This window comes from Uloborus diversus, unplaced genomic scaffold, assembly GCF_026930045.1.
Source record: "Uloborus diversus isolate 005 unplaced genomic scaffold, Udiv.v.3.1 scaffold_14, whole genome shotgun sequence".
Lineage (NCBI taxonomy): Eukaryota > Metazoa > Arthropoda > Arachnida > Araneae > Uloboridae > Uloborus > Uloborus diversus.
Window position 1 is genome coordinate 514,330 of NW_026558098.1, and position 20,369 is coordinate 534,698.

Sequence of the window (20,369 nt, forward strand, 5' to 3'; positions counted from 1 at the left end):
TAAATAATAATAGAGAACTTGTTTTAGCTTATTTTACAAACATAAGAACAAGTTGTTAAAGTTGTCGTTGATTTAAACGCATTTTGGTTTGGCATCTATGTTAAAATGCTAACTGTTTTATTCACTTCTAAATCAAAGAAGAAAGACTTTTTGATTTGCATGCAATTGAGCAGTCACAGTAGCGATTCAAGGTACAAAACTTCCATAAAGTGATTATTCCTCCTTTTTTTATTTTTTTTTTTTCATGCTACTTTCGAATAGGTGCACATAAGTGCAATTTGTAAGGAAATCCTGAGATGGCATGTTTTTAAGGGGGTATTCTTGTCTAATAAATATTTTCAAATCGGCTATGTCCAGACAATTCTACATCCTTGTTTGATAATAATTAACCTTGACTTTATGTTTCAGATCATCTGGAGGATTGGAATCACGTCAACCAGGAGATCCCCCCCCCCCCCCATTTTAGAGTCCCCACTTTGCCAGCCTCCTCCAACTACAATTTTGAATTTTTTTTTCAACTTTTATGCATTTTTATACTTTTAAAGTATTAATAAAAAACTGATAAAAATGGATAGTGAAATAAGCTGCTGTTTTTTTTTCCTATTAAGCCTGTAAAATCACCTTAAAATTAAGCCTCTAGACTAGAATACATCCTTAAGTTTATATAAGGTGCAATAGTGTTTTATGATTTTAGTTGAATAAATTTTTACCAAAATTATTTTGAGAATTTTTTTGTGATTATTCGAGTCGAATTTCAGTTCATGTTTCACATGATTGCCGACCCTGCAATGAATATTTTCCGGCAAGTATTAAGTTGTATTACATGTTTGATCATTAATGTTTGAATCATTAATGTTGCGCACAGAATACCAAACGCCATTGGATAAGATATTCGACACATTCTAATACTGTCTATCACCGAGCAGAGTGAATATTACACATTACAAGAAAATATACTTCTTCTGTAAAAAGCTTTCATTTAAAAGTTTAAAATAGTTGGCAAGTTAAAAAAAACACAATAAATTATAAACCAGGGTGGATGAACATTAGCCTAATACCTGTAAGGTGCATATTCTCATTGTATACACCATTCGAACCTGAGGAAAGAGCACCATGACAGACAACCACACTCCTACCACCGAACTCCCCGTGATCATGATCAGAAACAGAAAAACATAGAGTTGACGCATACTCGTGGCGCCATCTACCGGGATTTGCAGTAAACAACTGTGAAATTGATACGTACATATTTATGATGATCACAGGAATTTGTTTAAAAGACAAGACTAAATTAGATTGAATACAGGGGAACATAGGACAAAGTGAAATAGCTGGGCAAAGTGAAATGGTGAAATATTTACTCTGCTTTTAGCTCCACCTATCTGGTATTATTTTAAGTAAGTCGTACCATATATGTATTCTATTCCAGTCAGGAAAAAAATACCGCTGAAGATGAAGCATATGATAATACAGGCAATTTTCAAAAATCAATACTCATATTGTAATATTTTGTTGTAAATCAAATATTGTTTTTGTTACTATAAAACAATAAAAAGTTCGTGTTATTAACAATTAAAATACTAATTGAGGAATCCTAATAGTCAATGCAGTATTAAATTAGTTAATATTACGCTTATTTGTATTTCAAATAAATTGTACAGTTTGTCAAGTACATGCAAGGCAAAATGGATGGCGCAAAGTGAAACAGTTTGTCTCATTTACTCACTCAATCATTTAATACAAATCACTTACATTTTCATTTATTAATTAATTCATTCACCATTCCTTCATTTATTCATTCACTTATTTATTCATTTATTTTCGTATTCATTCATTCTTTTACTCGCTCATTTATTTTTCCTTTTTTAATTGAATTATTCATTTAATTATTCGCTTATTGCTTCATTATCTCCCCATTTATTCACTTAACCTTTCATTTTCTCATTCTTTCGCTCAAAAATAAGTTTTTTAATCAAATAGAAAATATTTCATGAGAAAAATATTTTGTTTTTCACTTCACCCCATGAAAAAAAAATGAAATTTTTCCACTTTTTTTTTTTTGAAGACTCAAATTTAGTGCCAAAAATAAAAGTTGTTTCAACGCAAGTTTTATTACAAAATGCAATGTTCTTTCTTTATGTACAGTAGAAGACCGTTATAATGCTGACCTATATAACGCAATTCTCTATAAAACGCACAACTTTTCAGAAGTAAACAATAGGTTTTGAAGTTTAAAAAATCCCTCTGCAAATTAATAATTGCGATTAGAATATTTTCACAGTGATTTCGCGATGTATTATATGAATAACTGATAATCTTTATAATGTAAGGAGAAAAATGAGCCTTCGATATTTATTGCTTTGGAAATATTTATCTTTATACATAAATGGCTACTTCTGCGTGTATGTATGTCCAGGGTAATCATCAAAACTACCGGGCCGATTTCAACCATTTTTTCACCATAGATAGCTACATTGTCAGGGAGCAACTTAGGCTATAATTTATTCCTAAAAACTGTAGTTTAAAAACGTTATGATGGACAGATATCTGTCTTTTGCGGATATTTTACGTTAGGCGTAAACAGCTTAGTATTATACATTTTTATTCAGATTCATGGTTTGTATTAGAATAATGCTGCAGTTTTAGTACTCTTCGGAGGTTAAAAATTTGGCCATGAATAAGGTCTTTGCTTAATAGAAAAATCAGACTCCGAATCCATTAATAATTAAGACGCAAAATTCAATCTTTACCGAGGCCTAAAAACTAAATCAGAGAAAGCTTTGTGATTTCTAATTTTTATCTGTTGCTATCTCATATTTATTAACAAATTTAAAATGTTTGTCATTAATTTTAGCAAGATTTTTGAAATCAGCAAAGTTTGCGCGCAAGCGCAGTTGAAATGGCAAATTTGTGATAACCGGGATTTAACGTCGAGTCTGTTTTGCTTTGCAAGCACTAAAATTGTAAGAAAAATCAAATTTTGAAACAGTTTTTCATCTTTCCAGCATATTTCAAAGCTTTTAAATTTAAAATGAGTACTCATAGTAAACAGAAAATACCAGATGGCTCTTGAAAATGCAGCTGTTATGCAAACCATGAAGCTAGCAGAAGTGCAGGATTTTGATTGTGAAACATATTTATTTGTGAATAACTCATTGTAATATGGGTGCTTTAATACTCATTGCAGATAAAACTCATTCAGAAGTGCTAATATATAGATATATTCAGAATATTAGTTTCAAAATTTATGAAATGATCTATATAACGCAAAAGGTCTGGTCCCAAGGTGTGCTTTATAACGGTCTTCTACTGTACTGTCATTTTCAAAACAAATTTCCGATTCGTTCACCTCGAAAACACTCCGTCATCTTGACCGTTTCACTTTGCCCCACATTCCCCTACTAATCAAACGGAGATACGGACCTGTGTAGCAGAAGTCGACCAGGGCGCGCATGGTGTCTGGGTCGACGCCCTCCAGGCGCACCCGCTCCGTGGCGGCCTCCGCCATGCCGCCCGCAAACATGGCCAGGAAGTAGTCGGAGGCGGCGGACAGCACCACGCGGTGGGCGGGCACCTCCTCTCCCCCCGCCACCAGCGTGACGTCCGTCAGCTGGCGCCGCTCGCACAGCGCCCTCATTCGGCGGAGGCTGGAGGCGGCGTGCGTGCCCGAGGAGAAGTACTCCGGCTCCATGGCTCCATGGGCGCCTGCGGGAGGAATGGACTCGCTCATTATCTTTGCTCTATGCTCAGTATTCCGTGTGCAGGTAAAGGGCAGTAACTGCAAATTTTTTGTTTTCCATTTTTTTATTATTAAATGGATTTTTGCTACAAACAAAAATTATAGAGACGAGATACCGAGTACTCGGTAACTACTCGGTACTCGGCCAAATTTTGATCAGATACTCGGCCAATACCGAGTAGTTGTAAAAAATTGAATATTGTTCAAGACCGATTTTACAATCAATAAAAAAAGTGCAAGCATATAATATACTGCACTCATTTACAGTTCAAATTTAAATTTTGAAAATAATGAAGTTTGTTATGCTTTAATAGAGTCAATAGAGAATTTTAGAGACGTACCGAGTATCACTTCGGCTGAGTAGCCGAGTACCGAGTACTCGGCCGAGTACCGAATACTAATTATGTTTTAAGAAGAACCACAGACACATGTGATCAATTTTGAACTTATTGGAATAGTAGTATAGACCTCTTTGTCCTTATAAAAGCTTTTAAAATTAAATTCCTGCCGAAATTTAATTTCGCATTATTTAAAAAATTTTGTTTATGTCAAAAATGTTACAAAAAAATTATTTTTAAAATTAAAAATAAATAAATAAAAGGTATGATTAATCAAGTTGGAACTAAGACAAACTATACCAATCTATTTTAGTTCTAGTCCGCCAAACATAAATAATTTCAAAAGCAAATAAAACAAATGTGCAGGAACACTGCACACAAGTGTTTCTGCGTTACAAGGAACGTCTTTATCAGTGCATAAAATGTCGGCTAAATGAATGTAAAGACATTCGACAAAAAAATCTGACTTTTTTCGGATGCCTTTAAATCCACGAGCTCCCATTTTGTGCATTGAAAAAGGAATTCCCTGTAACGCCAAAACACGTGTCTGCAGTGTTCCTGCACTATGCTTTTAACGTTGTTTTATTTCCTTTTATTTTTTAAGCAAAGAAATTCTTATATTTCTGATAACTCATTTTTGTTTGTAGCAAAAATCTATTTTTAATATAAAAATTCCATATTTTCTATACTTTCCTTTTTTTGCACAATTTTTAATAAATAAGTTTTATCAACTTTGGGGACATTAAAATGAAGATTTATTCCATTGAAGCATTAGAAACTTCATTTTTCTCAAAATTTAAATTGGACTTGCAAATGATTGCAGAATATTAAATATGCCTGCACTTTTTTATAAATTTTAATATCTGTCTTGGACAATATTCAATTTTTTGCAACTACTCGGTATTGGCCGAGTATCTGATCAAAACTTGGCCGAGTATGCCGAGTATCTGATCAAAATTTGGCAGAGTATGCCGAGTATCTGATCAAAACTTGGCCGAGTATGCCGAGTATCTGATCAAAATTTGGCAGAGTATGCCGAGTATCTGATCAAAATTTGGCCGAGTATGCCGAGTATCTGATCAAAACTTGGCCGAGTATGCCGAGTATCTGATCAAAATTTGGCAGAGTATGCCGAGTATCTGATCAAAATTTGGCCGAATATGCCGAGTATCTGATCAAAATTTGGCCGAGTATGCCGAGTATCTGATCAAAATTTGGCCGAGTATCTGATCAAAATTTCGCCGAGTATCTGATCAAAATTTGGCGAGTATGCCGAGTATCTGATCAAAATTTGGCCGAGTATGCCGAGTATCTGATCAAAATTTGGCCGAGTATGCCGAGTAACTGATCAAAATTTGGCCGAGTATCTGATCAAAATTTCGCCGAGTATCTGATCAAAATTTGGCGAGAATGCCGAGTATCTGATCAAAATTTGGCCGAGTATGCCGAGTAACTGATCAAAATTTGGCCGAGTATCTGATCAAAATTTGGCCGAGTATACCGAGTATCTGATCAAAATTTGGCCGAGAATGCCGAGTATCTGATCAAAATTTGGCCGAGTATGCCGAGTACCGAGTAGTTACCGAGTACTCGGTACGTTTCTAGAGAATTTATTTTAATGTCTCCAAATTTAATAAAACTTATTTATTAAAAATGGGAAAAAAAACTAAGTATAGAAAATATGAAATTTTTATATTATTGAATGGATTTTTGCTACAAACAAAAACTATTTATAAGAAATATAAAGATACCTTTGCTTAATAAATAAAAGCAAAAAAAACAACGTTAAAAGCAAAAATATGCAGGAACACTGCAGACACTTGTTTTGGCGTTACGAGGAATGCTTTTTTCAATGCTCAAAATGTGAGCTCATGGATTTTAAGACATGCGAAACGAGTCGGATTTTTTATCGGGCTCATTAGCTCATATTTTATGCACTGAAAAAGACGTTCCTTGTAATGCAGAAACACGTGTCTGCAGTGTTCCTGCACATTTGTGCTTATGACGTTGTTTTATTAGCTTTTTAAGATTATTTATGTTTGGCGGACTAGAACTATAATAGATAAATTTTTTTTAACTATACCTTTTATTTACTTGTTTATTTTTAATTTTAAAAGTATTTTTTTTTTTAAATTTTTAACAAAAAAAATTTTTTTTTAATTATGCGTAACTAAATTTCAGCTGGAATTTTGTTTCAAAAACTATTAAATATAGACATGGAGGTCTATACTACTATTCCAATGAGTTCGAAATTCATCGCGTGTCGTTGGTTCTTCTTAAAACATAATTGGTACTCAGTACTCCCTAACTCGGTACTCGTTCGAGTAGTGAGAGCTGAGTACTCGGTACTCAGCCAAAGTGTTACTCGCAGAGTTCGTACTCAATTTCGGAAATAAAATGAAGGAGTTTTGGAGGAGTTTTGAAGGAGTAAAATGAGATTTTGAAGGAGTACTAATGGAGTGTCATTAAATGATGTCACACTTTTTTTCAATATATTTGACCATCAGCACCCATTATCACAAAGTGTCACACTTCACCCCAAACTTCTCCTCTTGTCACGTCATATTTTCTACAAACATTATTACAATAACTGTGTGATGACACTTTTTGTCACGCTCTCTATCCCCCTTGTCACTATTTCATGAGCCCGTCTCCTCCTCAAAGCATGACATCCCTTGTGGATGACCTTTTTTACAATATAATAACTGCAATTAACTAAACCATTGTTTTTTTTTAACGCAATCACTTAATGTAGTACACTTACTTATGTAGTTTTAAATACTTTAAATAATAATTAGACAACTTGACTTTTGCTACTGAGAATGTGGTGGAGGAAAAAACAATAATCATAAAACTTGAAAAAAATAGCCAAGCACCCTTTAAGCATGATTTACTTCACTTATGAAATGTCTTCTAATAAAATTTTCATCTTCAACTTTTATGAATTAACTATGATCAATTTGTAAGCCGAAAAGAATAAATGCACGAAATGACTACATTAAAATCGCCTCTGTGACTGAGTCTTAAACTAAAAAAGAAGGAGTTTTGAGTCACTGTCATAGAGTAAAATTATGTAGTCTTAAACTAAGAAAGAAGGAGTTTTGAGTCACTGTCATAGAGGAAGATTATGTCTTGAACTAAGAAAGAAGGAGTTTTGAGTCACTGTCATAGAGGAAGATTATGTCTTAAACTAAAAAAGAAGGAGTTTTGAATCACTGTCATAGAGGAAGATTATGTCTTGAACTAAAAAAGAAGGAGTTTTGAGTCACTGTCATAGAGTAAAATTATTTAGTCTTAAACTAAGAAAGAAGGAGTTTTGAATCACTGTCATAGAGGAAGATTATGTCTTGAACTAAGAAAGAAGGAGTTTTGAGTCACTGTCATAGAGTAAAATTATGTAGTCTTAAACTAAAAAAGAAGGAGTTTTGAGTCACTGTCATCGAGTAAAATTATGTAGTTTTAAACTAAAAAAGAAGGAGTTTTGGGTCACTGTCATAGAGTAAAATTATGTAGTCTTAAACTAAAAAAGAAGGAGTATTGAAGGAGTTTAAAGCAAAAGGAAGCAGTTTGACGGGTCCTTCAAGTTAAGTTATCGATTGAAGTATTTTATGTTACTGTCATAGAGGAAGATTATGTCTTGAACTAAGAAAGAAGGAGTTTTGAGTCACTGTCATAGAGTAAAATTATGTAGTCTTAAACTAAAAAAGAAGGAGTTTTGAGTCACTGTCATAGAGGAAGATTATGTCTTAAACTAAAAAAGAAGGAGTTTTGAGTCACTGTCATAGAGTAAAATTATTTAGTCTTAAACTAAAAAAGAAGGAGTTTTAAGTCACTGTCATAGAGGAAAATTATGTAGTCAAACTAAAAAAGAAGGAGTTTTGAAGGAGTTAAAACCAAAATGAAGGAGTTTGAAGGGCCCTTCGAAAAAAATTCTTGAATGGAGGAGTATTGGAGGAGTTTCGAAGGAGCGTTCGATCCACAGGGTTCGTACTCAATTTCAGTAATAAAATGAAGGAGTTTTGAAGGAGTAAAATGAGATTTTGAAGGAGTACTCATAGAGTGTCATTAAATGATGTCACACTTTTTTTTAAATATATTTGACCATCTGCACCCTTTATCATAAAGTGTCACATTTCACCCCAAACTTCGCCTCTTGTCACGTCATGTTTTCTACAAACATATTGTTACAATAACGGTGTGATGTCACTTTTTGTCACCCTCTCTCTTCCCCTTGTCACAATTTCGTGATCCAGTCTCCTCCTCAAAGCACGACATCCCTTGTGGATGACCCTTTTAACAATATAATAACTGCAATTAACTAAACCATTGTTTTTTTCAACGCAATCACTTAATGTAATAAATCTACTTATGTAGTTTTAGATATTTAAACAATAATTAGACAACTTGACTTCTGCTGCTGAGAGTGTGGTGGAGAAAAAAACAATAATCATAAAACTTGAAAAGAACAGCCAAGCACCCTTTAAGACTCGACGTTAAATCCCGGTTATCACAAATTTGCCATTTCAACTGCACTTGCGCGGACTTAGCTGATTTCAAAACTCTTGCTAAATTAATTACAAACATTTTAAATTTGGTAATAAATATGAGATGGCAAGAGATAAAAATTAGAAATCACAAAGTTTTTTCTGATTTAGTTTTTAGGCCTCGGTAAAGATTGAGTTTTGCGTCTTAATTATTAATGGATTCGGGGTCTGAATCGTCTGTCCCTTTTCGGGACCAAATATTTAACCTCAGAAGAGCGTACTAGAATTTCAGCATCACTTCTAATACAAAGCCGAACCCTCAATCTAAATAAAAATGCATAATACTAAGTTGTTTACGCCTAACGTAAAATATCCGCAAAAGACGGATTTCTGTACTAATATTCCAATCATTTTTGAAGTAAACAACGTGTTTTACTTTTATGTTAAATAAATATTTCCCAACTAATAAATATTGAAGTGTCATTTTTCTCTTAAGATTATCAGTTATTCATATCCGTAGTTTCATATAATATGTCACGAAGTCGCTGTGAAAATATTCTAATCGCTTTCATTAATTTGGTGGGACTCTCTCGCTCAGCTTAAATATAAACAAGCAACATGAAATCTTAAAACAGAAAGCCCAAAAAGCTAAGTCCGCGCGCAAGCGCAGTTGAAATGGCAAATTTGTGATAACCGAGATTTAACGTCGAGTCCCTTTAAGCATGTTTTACTTCACTTACGAAATGTCTTAGTCTTCTAATAAAAATCTCACCTTCAACTTTTATGAATTAACTATGATCAATTTGTAAATCGAAAGAAATAAATGCACGAAATGACTACATTAAAATCGTCTTAGTGACGAAGTTGGCTGTCAATCGAAGTATTTTATGTTACTGTCATAGAGGAAGATTATGTCTTGAACTAAAAAGAAGGAGTTTTGAAGGAGTTCAAACCAAAATGAAGTCTTTTGAAGGGCCCTTCAAAAAAATTTCCTAAATGAAGGAGTATTGGAGGAGTTTTGAGGAGTGTATGAACCCTGACTCGGTACATCTCTACACTAATATAATTTGAATGCGAACGTAAAACTAATTTAACATTTCAAGCCACCCTGTATAATTTCACCGAACTACTATGAACGGGGCCCAACTAAGACATCAAAGGGCCCAAGGCCAAATATACTTTTCGGGGCCCCATGTATTCAAATTTTACAGCTTTAGACATTGCCTGACACAATTTTAGCCATAGACTAAAGTAATTTCAGCCATTTGGGGGACCCTAAAAATCGGGGGCCCTAGGCCACGGCCTATTCAATAATCAGGACGTGACTATGAAATGTGCAGTTTTAATCAGGGCCCGATTAAGACATCAAGGGGCCCAAGGCCAAAGATTTTTTTGGGGCCCCTGTTTTCAAGCATAACCATTTTAGCCATTGGATAAAAAAAAATTTTGCCACCGACTAGAACAGTTTTTTGCCATTTGGGGGGCCCCTAAATAGCGGGGGCCCTAGGCCATGGCCTAGTTGGCCTATTCAGAAATCAGGCCCTGGTTTTAATTGACAAACAAACTTTCAAAAAAATTATAGCACAAGGGAAATGTTATTGAATAAACCCATGCCTCATCTGTGTTTTTATTTAAACTAATTTATATTTTAACTATAAAACATCATGTAATAAGATAATCGTAAAATCGTTACAAGTTTAACTGAAGTTTATTCGAGAAACTGTTTCTTTGAATTTCAGAGCAGTTTCTGATTTATATGCAATAGACTGATCATCACATCTGCAGTTTTGTTCTTATTAGAACTCATCGGTCCGGATCAGTGAATAACCGAGCCGGGGGCAGACGTCGTCTTGCAGAAGCTTATTTTTTTTTATAGAGAAACTGCCGCCTGATTTCCTTCATTTCATTTTTTAAAACCTGAAAAAGACATACATTATTTCGTACATAGCTTCTGACATCAAAATGACTCTTCTAGGTACACGTACACATCTGTTTTTAAAACGTTACCTAACTTTTGATTCTATCAAAGAAGAATGAATGGACAACTTGAAATATTATGCTCCCTTCAATTCCAAACCAAAGGATTAAATGCATTCTATGGCTATGAACTCTGAGTATTATTTATGTAGCAAACAAAAATGCTTTTGTTCCAATATGCTTTGTATTCGTTTTCAATAATTCTTTTTTTTTTTTTTAATGTTATGAAGAAGTCATCAGTATAGCCTTTTAAAGAGGGGGGGGGGGACCCAATCCCCCCAAAATCCGTTGCTGTTTCTGGTCATTCAAAATTTTCTTAGGGAAAAAAAAGGCATTATTTTCGTATGAATGGGAAGTTATTTCTAAAAATTAAAAAACAAAACTATGTGATTAAAGTGAAAAACAACGTAAATAAAGCACAAATATTGGAGAATATACAGCATACAGCATGTATCTTCTCCAATATTTGTGCTTTATTTACGTTGTTTTTTACTTTAATCATATTGTAGCACAAAGCTTATATGATAATTTTTCATACAAAACTATGTGGTTTAAGCAATGCTTGTACAATTCTTCCCAGAAATGATTAGTTTTAGATGTTGGTAAATCTGTGGCTAGGATTTTAGAGAAACCCCCCTATAAATAAAGAATGAAGACAAATGGATCCGTCAATCAATGTTCCTATCTGTCAAACAACTCAATTGTTTGACAACTGTAACACATAGCTAAACGAGTTGTAAAGGATGCTGAAAAGCACATTGTATATTACTGAAAAGTTTTACCTAAAAACTTGCGGACATCTTCAAAAGGATCCCTGATATTTCAAACGCGATTATTTACCGATCACTTTGGACTTTGTTTACACGCTCCGAGAGTCGAACCGTTAAATGTCGCACCATTCCGTAGGATGCTTCAGCCAATCACTCTCGGCCAGCTGTCAACCTGTTGCTTTTATATTTTGACAACTCCAGATAGGAATTCTCCCGGAAATACAACGTGATTGACAGTATTTTAATGATCATGAAGAGCAATAAAAATCCTATTCCTATTCCTATTCAGAGTCACAACTGACTACGACTGTATTTATGTCCAGGACTGCATACTAAGTGCCTTGCCTCCATTATTTTTTTTATACCGATAGGTGGCAGCACCATCACCGAATCGAACAGTTAATGAGAATTTAGAACTAGTGCAGGAGCTAATAGCTATCTGGTGTTAGCACCACCAGAGGTATCGTTTCACTTGGAGGACATTGAGACCACGAGCCTATTTAACGTCGCCCAGTCCCCTTTAATGACGATGACCATCGAGGTTCGAACTCAGGACCATCCAGCCCCGAATCCGACACTCTACCGATCGAGTTACCACGGCCTGCTCGCCGGATTTCCCAATAGTTTCTGCTGCTTTTTGTGCTTCTGCCAACGATTTGGGGGCAATAGAAAAACAATAAGTGGGGGGGAATGATGAGAGCGTTGCGAACTTAGCGCGCTTTCATAACATTTCACTAAACGACGGGAAAGAAAACTTATCCGCTTATTATTCAAGCTTTGCAAGTGGGAAACGTTTTCACCCATTTGGTACAGTCCACTTTTTTACTTTTTAGCAATTGTCTCAAAATGGGATCAAGGGCCGTAGCAGCCCGATCGGTAGAGTGTCGGATTCGGGGCCGGAGGGTCCCGGGTTCGAACTTCGATGGTCGAAGACCCACCGTCGTCATTAAAGGGAACTGGGCGACGTTAAATAGGCTCGTGGTCTCCATTTCCTCCAAGTGAAACGATACCTCTGGGGGTGCTAGCACACCAGGTAGCTATTAACTCCTGGTCTAGTTCTAAATTCTCATTAACTGTTCGATCCAATGATGGTGCTGCCATCTATCAGTATATAAAATAATGGAGGCAAGGCACTTAGTATGCAGTCCTCGACATTGATACACTTGTAGTCAGTTGTGACTCGGAATCGAAATCGAAATTCAAGCTTTGCAAGTGGGAAATGTTTTCACCCATTTGGTACAGTCCACTTTTGAGCAATTGCCTTCAAATGGGATCACGATAGGGATATTGCTCGTTTTCGCATGGATTTTTTTCGTAAAATCGGTTGTTGGGACTCTAGTTTCCCCAGGAGCCCGAGTAAACCGGTAGCTCTATTCGAACACGACCCATGTCGCAGTTATCGAGACTTTCCATTCGTGGTTTGGCAACCGCCTCGAATGTTTTCTTTTTGATTTTGCAAGGAACGGGTGCGTTGTGCAATCCGTCAGATTCGAGAGATCACGCGTCATTTGTGTCACTGATTGAGCCGCGCCTTCCATTAAAACATTTCGTCGTAGGCCGAGATGAGGGAATCCTGAAACATGGGCTCGAAAAGACCTCTCCGCGTCGGATATTGGTGGAGCTCCAAGAAGAGCCTCAAATTCAAATACACGGAGTTCGCTGACGTCTGTCGGTGAGTCCCATTCCATTCGGATTATCGGGTGGCCTCATTTCGAAAGTCAGGAATTCACATTTTTTGTGGAACTACTTCGATATACCCCCCCAAATCTGAAATTCGGCGACTTTTTTTCTCGCCAAGCAAAATACCTGTTTTTGGCGCCAATCCAACCTCTATCAAAAAATCAATCAACATCTGCATATCCTGAGCCCAATGATGCATAAATAAACAATCAACAATAACTGGCCTTCCCATTGTCGGCCTACCTGACGAAAATGAAGAACAACTATCAATTTTCCGACTCTAAATTCCCCGAAACTTTTCAACAACACTATATACAGTAGGCATATTGAAAGCTAAAAGATAAAAATAATTAATAGAGAAAAAAATATAATTGGAAAATACAACCAGATTTGCAGCAAAATACAGCAAGTCAGAAATCTGCTTGATCACTTCACAAAGAAATGGCGAATGAATGAAATGGAGCTAAAACATATATGAAATCCAAAAATGGTTGCCACAAAACTTAAAAGAAAAAAAAAAGAAACTCAAAAAATGGTACAAAATACAAGAAAATACTAAATTTGGAACCAACAAAAACCTAAAAGCTGAAAAAACCTAAATTGGCAACACCAAAATAAGAGACAGCAACCCTAAAAGGTCCGTAGGGAGTGCCAGATTTGGCGCATAATTTTTGGGGGGCTATATCAAAGTTATACCTTTTTTGTAATTAAACAATGGAGCGGGGGGTGACATACCCCCCCCCCCCCGGTACAGCCCTTTTTGTCTTGAAACATTTTTATTCGGTGAGCCCAGCCTTTTTTTACTCGAGGGTCACGCCAAAGGGAAAATTTCTTCCTGTTGCTGTTTCCAGCTCATAACTTTAGCAATGGCCGGGGGATATTTCGATAATTGGGAATTTGGCGATCTTTCTTCATTGGCGTCAATTTTCCGCTCCAGTGCCTGCACGAGAGATATTTTTCTTTGCAAATCTAAACAAAGAGACGGGAAACATCTAAACACATAGGGTTACTATAAATCAGCAGGGTTACCAAAATAAAATTATTCATGCCAAAAATGAGACGACTGCACCCGATTCCCAATTATCGAAATATCCCCCGATGACACGATGAAAGCAAATTCTCCCTCTTCCGAAAGAGAAAAAGAATCTCTGTAAGAAATTTAAAGCCGGAACTACTTTGATATACCCCCCCCCCCCAAATCGGAAATTTGGCTCCTTTTTTTCTCGCCAAGCAAGATTCCTGTTATTGTTTCCACGATACTTTTTTTAAAAAACTCCAAAAATGGTACAAAATACAAGAAAATACTAAATTTGGCAACAGCAAAAACCCAAAAGCTGAAAAAATCTTAATTGGCAACACCAAAATAAGAAACAGCAACCCTAAAAAACCCGTAAGGAGTGCCAGATTTGGCGCGTAATTTTTGGGGGGTTACATGAAAGCTATACCTTAAAGCCAATGAATCCCAGTGATTGAAAGTTCCCCTAAATTTGATTCTCGTGCGTACTGTTTTCCCGCCATCAACTTTGCAACATATCGTTCGAGCATCACTACTTTATGCAAAATGAATTTCCCCCACTTTTTGTTTGTACAAGAAAAAAAATACACATTGTCGCGAGTGCTGGACTAGTATGCAAAAAGATCAAGATAGCGAGAATTTTTATATTGCTCGGATAAGGAGCCCCCCCCCCCCCACGTCTGGCGAGACAAGCTTTGTAAAAAATATAAATATGGCCATTTGCAGGAATGAGACATTTATATGCTCTCCCAGGATTTTAGATGTCGGCTTTTAATCGTGGTACATTCGATTACAAGAAACCGTTATGATGTGAAATATAAACTCTCTGAACAAATATTCTGTGCTCAAAGAATGACCGGTGATGCGAAAAAAGTAAATTTTGAACTTTTTAGGTTAAAATGTATTTACCTAAAGTGAATGAATGCACAAAAGGCCTCGAATCATAGGGTACATTGCAGAGTTTCCGCTACGGTCGCATTTTTCGCAAAATGCGAAAACACTCATCTCAATTGCGCAAACAAAGACAGAGCCTGATTACCGCAGGGCACAGGCCCCTCCTCTTAGAATTCAGGGGGCCCAAAATCCCCTTAATTTATCATGCTAGTTAAAAATATATGATTTCACTCAGAATCCAGGGTACAATGATATCATTGATAGTTTCGCAAATGCTGAGACAATAAAGCTCAAAACTCGCGGTCGCCAGTCGCCAAATGCGACCAATTTTCAAATTTTGGCGACTATTATTTTCACTTCAGTCGCCAATGTGGCTACCATTCGCCAATGCAACCTTCCCTGACCTATAATCTTGACATATGATCTTTCCCCAAATTCCTTTGTCCACTAAAAGTTCGGCTATCGGATCGCCGGGGATGGAGGGGGGGGGGGAGTATTGTCCTCTTTATGATGTCTCTACGTCCAGCATTAAGAATTATTTTACCACGAAATGCAAGTAATTTAATGTATTTTAAATATTATTAGATTTATATGCAGTTGTGCTATGTGTTGTTGTTCTGAATAGATACAAAAATCGCAATCACGAAGACAAATTCATTACAAAACTTGCTATTTCAAAAACTCGGCTTTCTTTACACGTGATCGTAAAAATAGACAAATGTCATACACCAATTTAGTAAATTATGCTTTTCTGATCTTAAATTCATTTTTCAACTTTATTTCTCCTTAACAAATGGCTATTTGTTCGTTTTGCGGTATTTTTAAACTACGCGTTTTCAAAATGGCATCGCGTTGTTAGATTGTTCATTTTTACCAGTTAAGACAAAAATGTCCTTTCCAAAATAAATGAAAAAAATTCATCTTGTACATTTGGTTTACCTATGAATAAACAAACATGGCGCCTTTGAGTCAAAATGCATCGAGACAAGGTAAAAACGATATCGCTAAATTTTTTTTTTTTTTTTGCAAGATTTTTTATTTTTTGTTTGGATCATATTGTTTGTTTTTCCTTTTTTTTTTCTTTTTAAAATATAAAACCTACTGGAGGAGAGGACATATCCGTTTATTTACTTTATTTCTAATAAAAAAATTGTTTTTTTTAAGGTTTCGCGGTAAATTTTCAAAATGGCGTCCCGCGTTTTCAAAATGGCGCCACGTTGTAGATTGTCCATTTTTACCAGTAAGATTAGGAAAATGTCTGTTCCAAAATAAATAAAGAGAAGTACAATCGTATTTATAAAACACATACCCAGTAAGCAAAATATCTTGCCTCAGTATTGCATAAAGGTTGACATGCAAGAAAAATCATCTTGCATTAATGCTGCCTCAATGTTGTTATGTTACTCCCTTTATGCTGTCAGCAGGCTGCCACAATATTGGCTGACAAGGTGTATGCAACATAATATCAGGAAAATATCAAGGTAGGCTGCTTTTGTAATATTGCATACGTATTGATATGACAGGATAATATCAAGATGTTGTCATGACAGCATAAAATCAAGGTCTAGGCAAGATGATCTTGCTTTTGTAATCTTGCATACGTATTGATATGACAGGATAATATCAAGATGTTGTCATGACAGCATGAAATCAAGGTCTAGGCAAGATGATCTTGCTTTTGTAATATTGCATACGTATTGATGTGACAGGAAAATGTCAGGATACATTGACATGACAGTATGAAATCAGCACTTTTGCAAGGTGTTTTATCTATTTATTTCTTTGTATTATTTTCACTTGAAACTCGAGAATTAAATTTCATTCTGTAATTATTTCTGTTATTCTTCAAGATAGATTTCTAGCCTAAGAATATTTCCTTAAAGCTGACATCTGATCGGAAATTCATATAAAGGTATTAATAGTACTCGCAATTTAATTTAAAAAATGAAAGTTTCTTCGTTTTGCGTAATACTTGACTTATTTTTTAAATTCATGCTTCTAATTGTATTATAAAGACATAAAATGCCTAGTTAGGAATAATTGCGGAAGCTTTTATAACACATTTAAGAGTAAAGAAAGCAAAATAATAAATAAGTAAATAAATACAATAAAGTACATTTCCAAATGGATGTCAGCATTGAAAATATCCCATGGACAAAACACATGAATTTATCTTAAAGAATAACATAAATAACCATTGAATAAAATTAATCTTACTCATGAGATTGAAGTGATAATACGAAATTCTGGGCTTCATGTCCTTCGTTTCGAAGTCTAGGGACGAAAAAAGTTATTTTCGGCCATTTCTAACATTGATCGCACATCGTCTGCGATATGACTTGTTTAGTACTATATTAATAAACAAATGCAGTTATCAGTCATTCATAAGTTATTCCTAAAACAATACTATTCCACACTAATAACTAAGCAACCAACTTAACGAAGCCTAAAGAACGCAACGACAACGCCACGTGCAGCTCCTCTGAACCGACTGAAATCGTAGGTCGAAGGAGGAAGATGTGCCAGCAATTCGAGGGACGCTGGGTAGAAAGAACTGTGCGCATGCGCAAGTATCAACGAAGGTCCACCTGTTCTAATGTGTACTAATTACCTTGACGGCGACAGCATGAAATCAATACATCTTGACGGCGTCAATATGTATGCAATGTTGTTATTGTAAGGTAATATCAATATTGATATTTTAAAATGAATGCAATGTTGCATACGTGTTGTTATTGTAATATTGCTTTTTAATCTTTATGCAAGCTTTATGCAGTATGAAACACGTCAATATTGACGCCGTCAGTATAATATCAAGATCTGTCAAGATTGATGCAAGAAATTTTGCTATTAGGGTAAATAAAAAAAAAATGGCACCCTTGCGTCTAGAGAAGGTGGAAAGAATACCACTGAAACCCTTTTTTCTTCTGCTGGATCTTTTCTTTCATTTTTTTTTTCGTTTTGTTTTATATTGCTTTCCTTTCTTTTATTTATTCATTTTTGAACTCAGGCTCCGATTTTTATAAAATTTTGCATGCATTTGAAAAAGCAAAAAAATATTTTTGTAGAAGCGCAAATGGTTTAGATTTTACATTCTGTTCAAGTTTTTGGTATTTTGTTGTTTTCTTTGTCAAGGAACTAAATCGTCTTTCGGTTGAAAGCTGTAATGTTTCTAGAAGTATTAAAAGCTCAAAAAATAAATAAATAAATAAATAAATAAATGAATAATAATATTAATTTTTTTATCGTGATGTGTTTTGCTTAAAGATAAATTAATGCAGATTATAGTTTGCAAAAGATATGTTAAATAATATCTGGGTAGAGGTGCCTGTTCCCCTCCAAGTTCAATTCCCCCCTCCAAAATTTTTCCTCAACCCTCTTTTCCTTTTTTATTTTTTAGCTCGCTTTTTATTTTATTTATTTTTTTTAAATATTTTTTATTTACTTATTTATTTTAATTATTATTTTATAAGAAAATTTCTTTGCTATGCCAATGACATATACACACATACTGAATAAATAAATGGAATAAAATATATTAAATAATTTAAATTAAAATAAAGTTTGGCTATCATTCTTTGAGATTTGGCTACCATTTTGTGAGGATCTGGTAGCCATTGGCTACCAATTTAAAATTTGAGTTTTGAGGTATACGAAACAAGGAAAAAATCTCTTATTTGTTGATAAAAATTCCCCTTAAAAATTAGATATTTTTACAAATCCCAAAACCATTCCAAGTTTAGTCCGTATTTACTATTGAAAGTTATCTCACAGATAGGTTTGATATTTATGGTTTACTGCAGCGGGCAAAGTTTAACCACATCTTTACTAATATTATAAAGAGAGAGGGCGGATTTTTGTGTGTTTATATGTTCGAGGTAATCTCCGGAACCACTGCACCTATTTGAGAAATTCTTTCACTGTATGAAAGATGCTTTCTTACTGAGTAACATAGGCTATAATTCGGAAAAATCCGATAGATAGTTCTTTTTTTATTCCAGTTTAGGCCCAAAATTTCACGTAAATTGGCTATTAAAGGGGTGAAAAATTACTTGCACATATTAATATTTTATATTGTTGAAAAGGTTAGAATTTTCTGCGTTCTAAGCAATTTGTTTCAATGCTCTAACTTCATTACGACGGGAGCAATTTGCATTTTAATCTCGAACTTTTTTAGGCTTAGCTGAAATTTTGGCAATACTTTCTTCATTAAATCTATCAATAAAAAGTGAAGGAATTGTCCCAGAGTTTTCTTTTTGACACCGTTGGAAAAAGCGACATTTTTTACGCCAGAAATATCTCGACCTTCGGTCGAAAAAGTAACCTTCTATCTCCGAAGGAAAAAAAGTTACAAGCCGTTAAAAATAAAGTTTGAATAAATCTAATCTCCATTAAAATTACTGATGTTTTGTTTCGAATTGCCATGGTTACGTCTTTTAGCTTCGCTTCATTTTAATATCTTAAAGGTCCACAAACTTGGCCCCGCGGAATTTAAGCAATGGGGAAATGTTTTCGCCAATTCTGCATATTTTACGATCTACGTTATGATGATTCCCGCAGACAATGTAGAAATTGTGGGAAGAGTTTGAAAACTAAGAGCCTTAGCAATTTTCCCAATTGTCGCCAAATTTGTGGACGCCAAAGACCAAGGGCCAAAGTTCTTCGGTCATGGCCTTGCTGATAGCGGCAGAAGCAAACAAAATGGGGTTGTTTCCTTCAGTCAAAAGAAGTACTTTTAGTCCAGGGCTTCGCAACCTGTGTGCCGCGGCACACTGGTGCGCCGCGACAAGGAACCCGGTGTGCCGCGGTATTTTCGTAGTTATAATAAAAAGAACGAGTCTTGATGTATTTTATTTTAAAGTTACGTCCGAATAGCGTTTGATCGTTCTCTAGCTTCTCAATTCACCCTGTCGATCTTGTGCAATAAGACATACCCAAGAAGGGGAGAGGATGGATTTGCTGCCCCACCTCTTTTAAACTTCTAGTGATCCTATTACTTTCAGTTTTTGAAAACGGACTCTAATTTCCACGAAATCAACTAATTATTCAGAATTTTTCTAGATCTTTCGTAAACGGGATTATCGCCCCCTCCCCCAGGCAGGGATCGTGCCCTCCCGCCCAGAATTTTAGCCACAGCTTTAACTTTTGTTTTCCTCTTTTCCGGTTCCGGTACTAATTTCATTTTATCGTAGTTTCTCAAAGCTCGGTTCTGAGACTTAGCAAACTGGAAATTAAAACCATATACTGTTCCCACCATCGTGAAGCTCTCATTGCAAAGATCTTACAAGATGAACTGAAATTAGCTTTGGCTGAAGTCGTGAAAATCGTGAATTTCATAAAATCGAGGCCGCTTAATTCTCACCTTTTCTCCGTATACTTTGTGAAGAACTGAGGGTAGATCACCATTCTCTACTTCTTCATACAAAGATTCGCTGGCTTTCATGTGGTAAGGTACAATCAATAATTTTCGAA

General features: G+C 35.3%; 2 protein-coding genes across 2 annotated transcripts in view; one reads left to right on the plus strand and one right to left on the minus strand.

Annotated features, from left to right (window-relative positions):
- Positions 1-11,411, minus strand: part of LOC129232815 (kelch-like protein 5) — a 60,654-nt gene extending 49,243 nt beyond the window's left edge. Inside the window, 2 exon segments of the mRNA XM_054866914.1 lie at positions 3,424-3,705; positions 11,321-11,411. Of these exon segments, the coding sequence (XP_054722889.1) occupies positions 3,424-3,691 (268 nt within the window). The 5' untranslated portion in view covers positions 3,692-3,705; positions 11,321-11,411.
- A 1,363-nt stretch (positions 11,412-12,774) lies between these two features.
- The window catches only part of LOC129232816 (inositol-tetrakisphosphate 1-kinase-like), a 48,119-nt gene continuing 40,524 nt past the window's right edge, over positions 12,775-20,369 (plus strand). The window contains exon 1 of the mRNA XM_054866915.1: positions 12,775-12,980. Within this exon, the coding sequence (XP_054722890.1) occupies positions 12,889-12,980 (92 nt within the window). The 5' untranslated portion in view covers positions 12,775-12,888. The remainder of the gene's footprint in view (positions 12,981-20,369) is intronic.